Here is a 12,723-nt window from a genome sequence, read left to right as displayed (position 1 = left end):
GTATTCCTTCCTACAACTTGTTCAACCATTCTGCAGTTGACCTCAGTCCTCTCCCTTTCCCATATTTTGCTACCACAAAAGGGCAGTTACAAGTATTTTTTGTACCAACAGATCTTTTTCCTTTCTTTTTTTCTTCTGTCTTTGGGATGGGAACTCACTTGAGTTACTATTGAGTCAAAGTTCATGCAGGTTAAATGACTCTTGACTACTTGTCAGAGCTCCAAGTAGCTTCCCAGACGGAGTTCACTTCCACCAAGAGGGCTAATGACCTACCTGTGGATTAGACTTGCCCCCTTGCCAAGGTCCAAAACACACATGAGAAATGTTAGTTCATTTTTAAAAGCAGGCTTTCTTCTACCTTCAGAGTCCATGAGTTGTTTCTCTGGAGGTAGATAGCACTTTGCATCATGAATCTTTTAGAATTGTCTTGGATCACTCTATTGCTGAGAAGACCTTAGTGATTGACAGTTGATCACTGTACAATCTTTCTGTTTACTTTGGCTCACGGTGTCCTGTTTCTGCTCATTTCACTTTGCATCAGTTCCAAGTGTTCCCAGGTTTTTCTGCAAACATCTTCTCTGTGGTTTCTTTTCAAACAATGGAATTCCTTCCCCCAGCCAACAACACAACTTGTTCTCCCATTCCCCATCCCCTCCCTTTCCTGTACCTTAGAACCACAAAAAGGTAGCTGTAGACATCTTTTTTGTGCAAACAGATGCTTTCTTTGGGAAGGGGATTCTGTGTAGTTATTCTTGGGTCAAAGTTCATGCAGGGTTAAATGCCTCTTGACTACTTCATGGACCACAAAGTACCTTCCTACACTGAGTTCACCCCTCCACCAAGAGGTCTAATGACCTACTTGTGGCTTAACCCTGCCCCTTTGCCAAGGACTATATAAGCAAGTGAACTTTCCGACCACAGTGCCATAGCTTTACAGCATCCTCTGGGAGAGACATCTAGAGACTTGTCCAGAGAGACTCTTGGAGACTTGTTTTCTCCCATCTCCCTTCCTCTGGAGGACATTGCCAGAGACGTCCACTTGTTCGGAAAGGGTGGGCTTGGTTTCTACAGCACCAGTTACCAGGCAGAAAGCTGATATGGAACCAAACCAAACCAAGCAGCTTCTCCTGAAGATTGTGAAATCAGCACAGCAACTTGACATCATCCTTGCAGGAAAGGCAGCCCCCTATGAGTTTTTCCAGGCTGAGAGTGTGGCCCTGAGGGCTGAGATGGAAGAACTTCTCCTTCAACTCCTCTTCCTGAGTCCAGGACATCATGGGATGGAGGCAGAAGACCTGTTATGGAAAAAGGCTTATGTTGATATCCAAAGACTCAGAGATACCAACAGATGGTTGATAGACAGGTGTAGCCCAAAAGGGGCCTACCAGGGCCACTTGATCCATGGGATCCACCTCTACCATGGCATGTTTTTTTCTGTGCAAGCATTTTTTCAGCTGAACTTGGACAGCTACATTGAATGGACCCCACCCTCCCCTGTGAGTGCTGCTAAGGAGGCAGGGTCTCCCTCCCTGGAAGAAATGGCCTGGGCTCGCCTGTTCTGTCATGGCTGTCTTCTGCGCATCGGAAACTTGTACCATGCTTTGAATGAATTCCAGGGTTCCTATGCAGAGAAGCAGGCTGAAAAATACTACTACAAAGCTCTGGCCCTGATTCCTGAGATGGGCTCACCCTTCATGCACCTGGCCACTCTGTCTGGGGACAAATATTCTTATGTGGAGGCTGCCTATTTTTATCAATGCGGCATCTACTCCAAGATATCCCATGCTGGAGCAGCCTTGGGTCTGGAGCAACTTTATCTCAAAATTGAGAATCTCTACAGACAGCTGACAGGTGGGCTGATAGAGGAACTGAGTCCAGAGAGGAAGCCATGGGATGACATTAAGAGGCTTCTGGTGAGCTTCTTGTATCTTCAGAGAATCTTGAAGCCAGAAGGAAGGAAGGTCATTGGACTGGTGAGACTGTGTAAAATTGTCCTGGAGGACTTTGAGCTCTGCCTCTCTGACGTCAGACCAGCAGGGCATCAGGGGCATGGCTCCCCCTTGCCAAGTCAAGTCATCTTTCAAATGGTGGTGCTTTGCCTCTTGAGTGTGCAAAGATACAACAAGACCAACTTGGAGATCAACAAAATAGCCATGGCCTTCAGCCTGTGTTTTTTCTCTCCCATTGTTCGCCAGGTGAGAGAACACCTTCAGGCAGGACTTGCCAACCCATCCTCAGGACAGAGCAGGTCATCAGAGAGTAGCCAGGAGTCCCTTTTCCCCACTCACCCCCCTGCAGCTTCCTGGGAGAACAAAGAACCCATGGAAGTCTCTGTCTTAGATGTGTCCTCTGACTCATATGGAGACTTAGATGATAGTGATGATGGGGGGAACATTTCCCTGTGTTCCCTTCCTGATACAGAAGGCAGTGTGGGGGACCTCCTTTCAGATGTCAAGCCAGATGGGAGACCCCCAGGGGAAGAGTCCCATGCCAAGCTCCTGAAGCTGCAAGAGAGGCTGCAAGTTGTCTCTGGAGAAGGGCTGCTGCCCACTGTCAAGATCATCATGCAGTGGCTCTGCACAGAACAGATCATCACATTCCTTAGCATGTATACATGTCCAGACTTGTGGAGGGACCTGATAGTGGTGCTGAACCTGATGCCCACACCAGAGGAACTTGTCCACCCCTCCCTAGGCTTGGCCCCCTGGCTCCAGGAATTGCTGCCAGGCTTTGACCAACCAATCCTCCCCAAATCCAGACCTCTCCCTGAGGATGTCATTCTGCACAGCCTCCTCCCCTTCCAGGCTGCCCACCACAGGTTGGACTTCAACCTGGACATGCCTCCTGCTTTCTCCAGGGAGGAAGCTGCCCTCCGGGCCTGTACCCTACGCACCTTTGGGCATCATGCTGCCCAACTGCCCGCCAGCCTCATCTGGTTTGATTCTACACGGGGCAACTTCATCCAGTTAGCCCGGGAGGTCAAGACTCCTTCCCAAAAGACTTCAGAAGTAGGGACACAAAGCTGCATCAAGAACAACAAGGTGAAGCAGCTGCTGAAGGAATTGAAACTCATGGAGAGCCATCTGCAGCTGCTCCAAGCTCAGGTGGCCCTTTCCCCTTACCTCATTCTAGACAGCCTAGCCCTCTGCCATTACCTTTCTCTCATAAAGGAGATGGCCAGGAGCAGGAGGTTCATCATCATTATCCCCAGGCTTGTGATTGATGAGTTGGACAGAACCAAGAGGTATGCCCTTCCCCGCCATGCCCTCAGGTTCTTGGAAGAAGAACTGAAGAAGAGGAACAAATATTTGAAGTGCCAGGTCCAAATCGGGGAGAAGTTTATTGAAGCAGAGACAGAGGGAACTGATGTGTCTGCCAGGAACCTCTGTGGAATTCTCTTTGCTTACCAAGACCTGATGCTCCTTGTTGGGGCTAAAGCTGAAGATGTCAGAGGCTTGGTGACCATCCTCACAGCCCTTAACTTGGAGGATCCCAGGACTTTCTCCCCTTCACTGAAACAGGCTTTTCAGGCTGCTCACAAAGCAGGGGTAGCCATTCACCATGTCCTACCATTCTATCATCACTGGAAGGCTCTTAGCCGAAAAACATAGACCTTTTGGCCCTAGGGCTGGAGATGTCATTCACCTGAAACTCTTCTTGCTATGAACAAAACCAGAAAGTAAAGTAACAAAGAAAAGAGTCAAAAACTTCACATATATGAATTAACCTATATTTTTATATAAAACTCTGCTTTTGTTTAAGCCCCATGCTTATAAGCTATCTGAAGGTGGAGGGAAGAAAGGGTCAGTTGAAGACAAGTTGACAAAAAGGATAAATTGGAATCTCTTTTGATGTATTTGTGAAAATAAATTAATGGACAAAGTAAAAGTAAACTCTCAGTGCTCAACAAAATTCTACATGTAAAAAATAAAGTATAAAAAATGTTTTGATTTGCATTCAGCCTCCTTCAATTCTTTCTCTGAAGATGAAAACATTTTTCATCATGAGTCCTTTGGAATTGTTTTGGATCCTCATATTACTCCGAATCATTCACATTCTGAATCATTCACAAATGAACATTGTATAATATTACTGTTTACTGTGTCTATGTTGTTCTGGTTCTGTTCACATCAATTTGCATCAGTTCTGATAAATCTTCCCCGTTTTTTCTGGAAGCCTTCTCTTCATTATTTCTTATGATCACTGAAAGGCATTGAAAGTAGACATAGCCATTTTCAAACTTAGGGCTTAATAAGTCATTCTCCTGAACCTGTGAAGCAAAGCACACAACAAAAAACAAAATAAAAAAACCACACAAGACAAAAAACATTAATAATTTCATAACTGCTTTTGTATAAAAATATGCTTTTCTAAAAAAATAAAAATATACTTTTCTATGACCTACATGAGATTATTTGCTATTTTAGGATAGAGTGAGGGAAGGGACAAAGGGAGACAACTGTACAAAAAGATACAGTTGAAAGCTATCTTTTGATATATTTGGAAAAATAAACTGATTGGTAAAATAAAAACTAAACTCTCACTGTCAGCAAAAATCAGAGCATACATACATATATATATATATATATATGAGAAAATGAAAGTATGTTTTGATCTATATTCAGATTCCATCAATTTTATTAAATGGATCGCATCTTTGGATTTGTTTTCCCTCATTGTATTGTAATGATTGTAATGATTGACGATCATTATTTTAAGTCATTTCCTAGTCGGTCTTGTATGATATTGTTGTTAATTATATCCAATATTCTCCTGGTTCTCCTCATTCCATTTTAAATCATTTCCAAAGTCTTCTCAGTTTCTTTTTTTTCTGGAAGTATTCTCTTCATTATTTCTTATGATCTCTGAAAGGTACAGACATAGCAGCCATTGAAAGCAGACATAGCCCTCATCTGGCTTAGGGGTTAAAATGTCATTCACCTGAAACTCTTTTTGTTAAACAAAGCACAAACTAAAAAATCCCAACATTCAGAAACAAAAATAAATCAATATGTGTTTTTATGGAAAAAATGGGCTTTTGTATTACCTATATGAAATTGATTGGTATTTTAGGGTGGGGGAAGAGTGGGTCAAAGGGAGAGAACTTTACTAGAAGGTATGTTGAAACCTCCCTTTCCATATATTTGGAAAAATAAATTAATTGATAAAGTAAAAACTAAATTCTCAGCACTCAATGAAATTCTGAGAGTACAAAATAAGTCTAAATGTATGCTTTGATGTGCATTCAGATTCTATCAGTTCTTTTCTGGAGATGAAAGCATCTTTCATCATGGGTCCTTTGGAATCACCTTGGATCCTTGTATTGCTGAGAATAACTAAGTCATTCAAAGGTCATTCCTGTATAATTTTGCTGTTTGCTGTGTCTAATGTTCTCCTGATTCACTTTGCATCAAGTCCCTTCAAGTCTTCCCAGGTTTTTCTGAAAGCCTTCTTTTTGGTATTTCTTAGGATCACTGAAAGGTCCTGTAAATAGACATAGCCCTTTTCAGTCTGAAGGGCTGAGATTTCATTCATCTGAAACTGTTCTTATTGTAAAAACAAAACAATCACTTAAAAACCTTCAAAAACCCCAAAGTTAAAACAAAATAAAATAATCCAAACACATATGATAGAATTAACCAGTGTTTTAATGCACAAACATACTTTTCTATAACCTAGATGAGATTAATTGCTATCTGAAGGTGGACAGAGGGAAAGGTCAAAGAGAGACAATTTTAGAAAAAGTCATGTTAAAAATAACTTTCACTGTAATTGAAAATTTAAATTAATAAAATCAAAAATAAAATTTCGGGATAATAAAACTTTGAGTACAACAAAAAGTACAAAATGACGTTTTGATCTACATTCAGATTCTATCAGTTCTTGATCTGCTTCACCACCCTTCTTGTTTTGAAAGAAAACATGCATGAAAAAACTGCAAGACATAGAAGTCCATTTTCCAATGGCTTTTAGGCTTTCCTTTATCTTCAGATTCCATCCATTCTTTCTCTGGAGGTAGATCGCATCCTTCATCATGAATCTTTTGGAGTTGTCTTAGATCATTGCGTTCCTGAGAAGAGTTAAGTGACTGACAGTCAATCATTGTACAATCTTGCTGTTTGCTTTGGCTACTGATGTCCTGGCTCTGCTCGCTTCACTTTGCATCGGTTCCTCCAAGTCTTCCTAGGTTTTTTTTCTGAAAGCATCCTCTTGGTCCTTTCTCATAGGAAAATAGGATTCCTTCCCAAGCCAACACTATAACTTGTTCATCTGTTCCCCAGTTGATCTGGATCCCCTCCCTTTCCAATTTGCCACCCCAAAAAGGGCAGCTATAAATAACATTTTTGCAAACAGATCTTTTTCCTTTCTGTGTGTTCTGTCTTTGAGATGGTGACTCAGTGCAGTTATTGTTGGGTCAAAGTTCATGCAGGTTAAATGCCTTTTGACTACTTGTCAGAGCTCCAAGTAGCTTCCCAGACTGAGTTCACACCTCCACCAAGAGGGTTAAGGACCTACCTATGAATTAAACTTGCCCCCTTGCCAAGTTCCAACTCCCCCCATTTTTAAAAGTAGGCTTTCCTCTACCTTCAGATTCCATGAGTTACTTCTTTGGAGGTAGAGAGCATCTTTCATCAAGAATCTTTGGGAATTTTCTTGGATCACTCTATTGCTGAGAAGACCTCAGTGACTGACAGTTGATCATTGTACAATCTTGCTGTTTACTTTGGCTTCTGGTGTCCTGGTTCTGCTCACTTCACTTTGCACCATTTTCTCCAAGTAAATGTTCCCTGGTTTTTTCTGAAAACATCCTCTTTGTGATTTTCTTTAGGACAATAGGTTTTCTTCCCCAACCAATACCACAACTTGTTTAACCATTCCCCATCCCCTTCCTTTCCTCTATTTTTCCACCACAAAATAGCAGATGTAAATATCTTTTGTGAAAAGATATTTTTTTTTGCCTTTCTGTGTGTTCTGTCTTTGGGATGGGGGCTCAGTGCAATTGTTATTGGGTTTCATGCAGGTTAAATGCCTTTTGTTTACTCTGCAGATCTCCAATTAACTTCCCAGACTGAGTTCATACCTTCACCAGGAGAGCTAATGACCTACCTTTAGGTTAGACCTACCCCGTTGCCAAGGTCCAAAAAACACCCAAGAACTGTGTCCCTTTTAAAGAGTAGGCTTTCCTCTACCTTGCTGAGAGGAACTAAGTTATTGCCAGTTGATCATTATAGTCTTGCTGTTTATTTTGGCTACTGGTGTCCCTTCACTTTGCATCAATTCCTCCAAATCTTCCCTGGATTATTTTTCTGAAAGAAGCCTCTTGGTCCTTTCCCTTAGGAAAATAGGATTCCTTCCCAAGCCAACACCACAACTTGTTCACCCATTCCCAAGTTGACTTCAATCCCCTTGCTTTCCCATATTTTGTCCCCATAAAAGGGCAGCTATAAATAACTTTTTTGTAAAAAGATCCTTTTCCTTTCTGTTTGTTCTGTCTTTGGTATGGGGACTTCCTATAGTTATTCTTGGGTCAAAGTTCATACAAGGTTAAATGCATCTGGACTACTTCATGGACCCGAAAGTTAGCTTCCTACACTGAGTTCACACCTCCACCAAGAGGTCTAATGACCTACTTGTGGCTTAACCCTGCCCCTTTGCCAAGGACTATATAAGCAAGTGAACTTTCCTACCACAATGCCATAGCTTTACAGCAACCTCTGGGAGAGACATCTAGAGACTTGTCCAGAGAGACTCGTCCAGAGAGACTCTTGGAGACTTGTTTTCTCCCATCTCCCTTCCTCTGGAGGACATTGCCAGAGACGTCCACTTGTTCTGGAAAGGGTGGGCTTGGTTTCTACAGCACCAGTTACCAGGCAGAAAGCTGATATGGAACCAAACCAAACCAAGCAGCTTCTCCTGAAGATTGTGAAATCAGCACAGCAACTTGACATCATCCTTGCAGGAAAGGCAGCCCCCTATGAGTTTTTCCAGGCTGAGAGTATGGCCCTGAGGGCTGAGATGGAAGAACTTCTCCTTCAACTCCTCTTCCTGAGTCCAGGACATCAGGGGATGGAGGTAGAAGAGCTGCTGTGGAAAAAGGTCTATGTTGATGTCCAAAGGCTCAGAAATACCAACAGATGGTTGATAGACAGGTGTAGCCCAAAAGGGGCCTACCAGGGCCACTTGATCCACGGGATCCACCTCTACCATGGCATGTTTTTTTCTGTGCAAGCATTTTTTCAGCTGAACTTGGACAGCTACATTGACTGGACCCCACCCTCCCCTGTGAGTGCTGCTAAGGAGGCAGGGTCTCCCTCCCTGGAAGAAATGGCCTGGGCTCGCCTGTTCTGTCATGGCTGTCTTCTGCGCATCGGAAACTTGTACCATGCTTTGAAAGAATTCCTGGGTTCCTATGCAGAGAAGCAGGCTGAAAAGTACTACTACAAAGCTCTGGCCCTGATTCCTGAGATGGGCTCACCCTTCATGCACCTGGCCACTCTGTCTGGGGACAAGTATTCTTATGTGGAGGCTGCCTATTTTTATCAATGCGGCATCTACTCCAAGATGTCCCATGCTGGAGCAGCTTTGGGTCTGGAGCAACTTTATCTCAAAATTGAGAAGCTCTACAGACAGCTGACAGGTGGGGTGATAGGGAAACTGAGTCCAGAGAGGAAGCCATGGGATGACATTAAGAGGCTGCTGGTGAGCTTCCTGTATCTTCAGAGCCTCCTGAAGCCAGGAGGCAGGAAGGACATTAGGTTGGAGAGACTGTGTGAGGTTGTCCTGGAGGAATTAGAGCTCTGCCTCTCTGACGTCAGACCAGCAGGGCATCAGGGGCATGGCTCCCCCTTGCCGAGTCAAGTCATCTTTCAGATGGTAGTCCTGTGCCTTTTGAGCATACACAGCTTAAAGAAGACCAACATGGAGCTCAGCAAGATGGCCACGGCCTTCAGCCTGGCTTTCTTCTCTCCCATTGTTCGCCAGGTGAGAGAGCACCTTCAGGCAGGCCCAAAGAATAAGCTGGGTGCAGGGAGGCTAGAAGGATCCCAGCTGAATTCTGGGAAGGCCTGGCCTGAAGAGGGACATCAGCCACAAGAGCTGGGCCCTGCCAACGCATCCTCAGGACAGAGCAGGTCATCAGAGAGTAGCCAGGAGTCCCTTTTCCCCACTCACCCCCCTGCAGCTTCCTGGGAGAACAAAGAACCCATGGAAGTCTCTGTCTTGGATGTGTCCTCTGACTCATATGGAGACTTAGATGACAGTGATGACTGGGGGAACATTTCCCTGTGTTCCCTTCCTGATACAGAAGGCAGTGTGGGGGACCTCCTTTCAGATGTCAAGCCAGATGGGAGACCCCCAGGGGAAGAGTCCCATGCCAAGCTCCTGAAGCTGCAAGAGAGGCTGCAAGTTGTCTCTGGAGAAGGGCTGCTGCCCACTGTCAAGGTCATCATGCAGTGGCTCTGCACAGATCAGACCCTCACATTCCTTAGCATGTACACATGCCCAGACTTGTGGAGGGACCTGATAGTGGTGCTGAACCTGATGCCCACACCAGAGGAACTTGGCAACCACCTCCTAGGCTTGGCCCCCTGGCTCCAGGAATTGCTGCCAGGCTTTGACCAACCAATCCCCCCCAAATCTAGGCCTCTCCCTGAGGATGTCATTCTGCACAGCCTCCTCCCCTTCCAGGCTGCCCACCACAGATTGGACTTCAACCTGGACATGCCTCCTGCTTTCTCCAGGGAGGAGGCTGCCCTCCGGGCCTGTACCCTCCGCACCTTTGGGCATCATGCTGCCCAGCTACCTTCCAGCCTCATCCGGTTTGATTCTACACGGGGCATCTTCATCCAGACAGCCCTGACTCCTTCCCAAAAGAAGACTTCAGAAGGAGGGACGCAAAGCTGCATCAAGGACATCATGGTGAAGCAGCAGCTGCAGAAGGAATTGAAACTCATGGAGAGCCATCTGCAGCTGCTCCAAGCTCAGGTGGCCCTTTCCCCTTACCTCATTCTAGACAGCCTAGCCCTCTGCCATTACCTTTCTCTCATAAGGGAGATGGCCAGGAGCAAGAGGTTCATCATCATTATCCCCAGGCTTGTGATTGATGAGTTGGACAGAACCAAGAGGCATGCCTTTCCCCGCCATGCCCTCAAGTTCTTGGAAGAAGAACTGAAGAACAGGAGCCCATACTTGAGGTGCCAGGTGCAAGTTGGGGAGAAGTTTATTGAAGCAGCGAAAGAAGAAGCAGATTTGCCTGCCAGGAACCTCTGTGGAATTCTCTTTGCTTACCAAGACCTGATGCTCCTTGCTGGGGCTGAAGCTAAAGATGTCAGAGGCATGGTGACCATCCTCACAGCCCTTAGCTTGGAGGATCCAGGGACTTTCTCCCCTTCACTGAAACATGCTTTCTGGGCTGCTCACAGAGCAGGGGTAGCCATTCACCATGTCCTTCCTTTCTATCAACACTGGAAGGCTCTTAGCTGAAAGACAGCCCATTCTGCTCTTGGAACAGAGATGTCATTCAACTGAAACTTTTCTTGATTGTAAACAAAAAGCAAGTTCCAAAACACCAAAACCCAAGAAATCCCAAAACAAAGCAAATATTCATAAATTATTGCTTTCATGTAAAAATATGCCTCTGTATAATCTACTTGCAATTAATTTCTCTCTTAGGGTTAGGGGAGGGAAGTGTCAAAAGGAGGCAACTTTACAAAAAGTCAGAATTGAAAATTATCTTTCTATATGTTTGGAAAAATAAATCAATAAAGTTAAAACAATTCTCACTGTTCAACCAAATTCTGAGAGTACCAAAAGAAAATAAAAGTATAGTTTTCTCTTCATTCTGATATACCATCTGTTTTTTCTCTGGAATTTTCTTGGATCTTTGCATTACTCAGAATAACAAATCATTCACAGTTGATCATTGTACCATCTTGCTGTTTTCTGTGACTAATGTTGTCCTGGTTCTGCTCACTTCACTTTGTATCAGTTCCAATAAATCTTTCCAGTTCTTTATGGAAGCATTTTCTTCATTTTGACTTAGGATCACTGAAAGCAGACATAGACCCTTTTGGCCTTAGGAGTTAAGATATCATTCACCTGCAACTCTTTTTAAGAATCAAGCAAACATCAAAAAACTCAAAAACTCCAAACGCCTCAAAACAAAACAAAAACACATAAATGCTTTAATATCAAAATGTGCTTTTGTATAACATACATGATGAGATTAATTGCTATTTTAGGATGGAGGGATGGAAGGGTCAAAGGGAGTCAACTTTCCTAAAAGATGTAGTTGAGGGACAGCTAGGTGGCGTAGTGGATAAAGCACTGGCCCTGGAGTCAGGAGTCCCTGGGTTCAAATCCGGTCTCAGACACTTAATAATTACCTAGCTGTGTGGCCTTGGGCAAGCCACTTAACCCCATTTGCCTTGCAAAAAAAAAAAAAAAACCTAAAAAAAAAAGATGTAGTTGAAAACTCTTTTCATTCATTTGGGAAAATAAATCAATGGATAAAGTAAAAAGTAAACTCTCACTGTTCAACAAAATCTAAAAGTACAAAAAAAAGTCTAAAAGTATGCTTTTATCTACATTCCGATTCCATCAATTCTTTCTCTGGCGTTGGAAAGTAGCTTTCATCATGAGTCCTTTGGAATTGTCTTCCATCATTGTATTGCTGAAAAGGTGGTCATTGTATCATATTGCTGTTTACTTTATCTAATGTTCTCCTGATTCTGCTCACTTTTACTTTGCATCAGTTCCAATAAGTCTTCCCACTTTTTCTGAAAGCTTTGCCTTATGATCCCTGAAAGGCCTTGAAAACAGACATAGCCCTTTTCAACCTTGGCCTTTGAGATGTCATTCACCTGAAACTCTTCTTGTCAAACAAAGCAAATTCCAAGAAAACCTAAAAAAAAATAATAAAACAAAAAACCCATATAAATTAACTAGTGTTTTTATGTAACAATATGCTTTTTTTGTATAAACTACATGAGTTTAAATACTTAGAGTGGAGGGAAGGAAGGGTCAAAGGGAGTCAACTTTATAAAAAGGTATGTTGAAAACCAACTATTAATATACTTGGGAAAATGATTTAATTGATAAAGTAAAAAAATAAAATCTCAGTGCTCAGCAAAACTCATCTGTAAAATGGGTATAATAATATATAAAGGTTCAAATGAGGCAATAAATATGATATATATATATATATATATATATATATATATATATATATATATATATATAGCCTTCTCAAGTTTTTCTGAATACATTCTCTTGTTATTTCACTGAAAGGCACTTACCTGAATGTGACAGTCCTTTTTGGGCTTAGGGGTTGAAATGTCATTTATCTGAAACTCTTCTTGCAGTGGGAATAAAAGCATACTCCAAAAAAACCCAAAACACATAAATAAATTAATAAGTGTTTTGATTTAAAAATATGATTTTGGACAACCTACATGAGATCAATTGCTTTCTTAGCTTGGAGGGAGGGAAGGGTCAAAGAGAGACAACTTTACAAAAAGGTATCTTGAATACTATTTTCCAGTATAATTGGGAAAATAAAGTAATAATGTAAACATAAAGTCTAAGTGCACAACAAATCTCTGAGAATCAAATAAAGTATAAAAGTATGATTTGAGTTGCATTCGGTTTCCATCTGTTCTTTCTCTGGAGATGAAAGCATCCTTCATCACGCGTCCTTTGGAATTATCTTGTATCCTTGTTATT

The 12,723-nt window shown here is 42.8% G+C and overlaps 2 protein-coding genes across 2 annotated transcripts; both read left to right on the top strand.

Moving 5' to 3' along the window:
* Positions 1-1,097: 1,097 nt before the first annotated feature.
* Positions 1,098-3,611, top strand: LOC141512281 (nonsense-mediated mRNA decay factor SMG5-like). The gene has a single exon (XM_074221088.1). It carries the CDS (start codon positions 1,098-1,100, stop codon positions 3,609-3,611), a length of 2,514 nt encoding a protein of 837 aa, XP_074077189.1.
* Positions 3,612-7,884: 4,273 nt separating this feature from the next.
* On the top strand, positions 7,885-10,482 carry LOC141512280 (nonsense-mediated mRNA decay factor SMG5-like). The gene has a single exon (XM_074221087.1). The coding sequence runs from the start codon at positions 7,885-7,887 to the stop codon at positions 10,480-10,482; it is 2,598 nt and encodes an 865-aa protein (XP_074077188.1).
* The last annotated feature ends 2,241 nt before the right edge of the window (positions 10,483-12,723 follow it).

Source organism: Macrotis lagotis, chromosome 2 (assembly GCF_037893015.1).
Source record: "Macrotis lagotis isolate mMagLag1 chromosome 2, bilby.v1.9.chrom.fasta, whole genome shotgun sequence".
Lineage (NCBI taxonomy): Eukaryota > Metazoa > Chordata > Mammalia > Peramelemorphia > Peramelidae > Macrotis > Macrotis lagotis.
The sequence above is the reverse complement of the archived record's forward strand: the minus strand, read 5'-3'. Positions and strand labels throughout refer to the sequence as shown.

Excerpts from the sequence above, each read along its gene's own strand:
- LOC141512280 (XM_074221087.1), top strand. The coding sequence starts at position 7,885 with ATGGAACCAAACCAAACCAAGCAGCTTCTCCTGAAGATTGTGAAATCA.
- LOC141512281 (XM_074221088.1), top strand. The coding sequence starts at position 1,098 with ATGGAACCAAACCAAACCAAGCAGCTTCTCCTGAAGATTGTGAAATCA.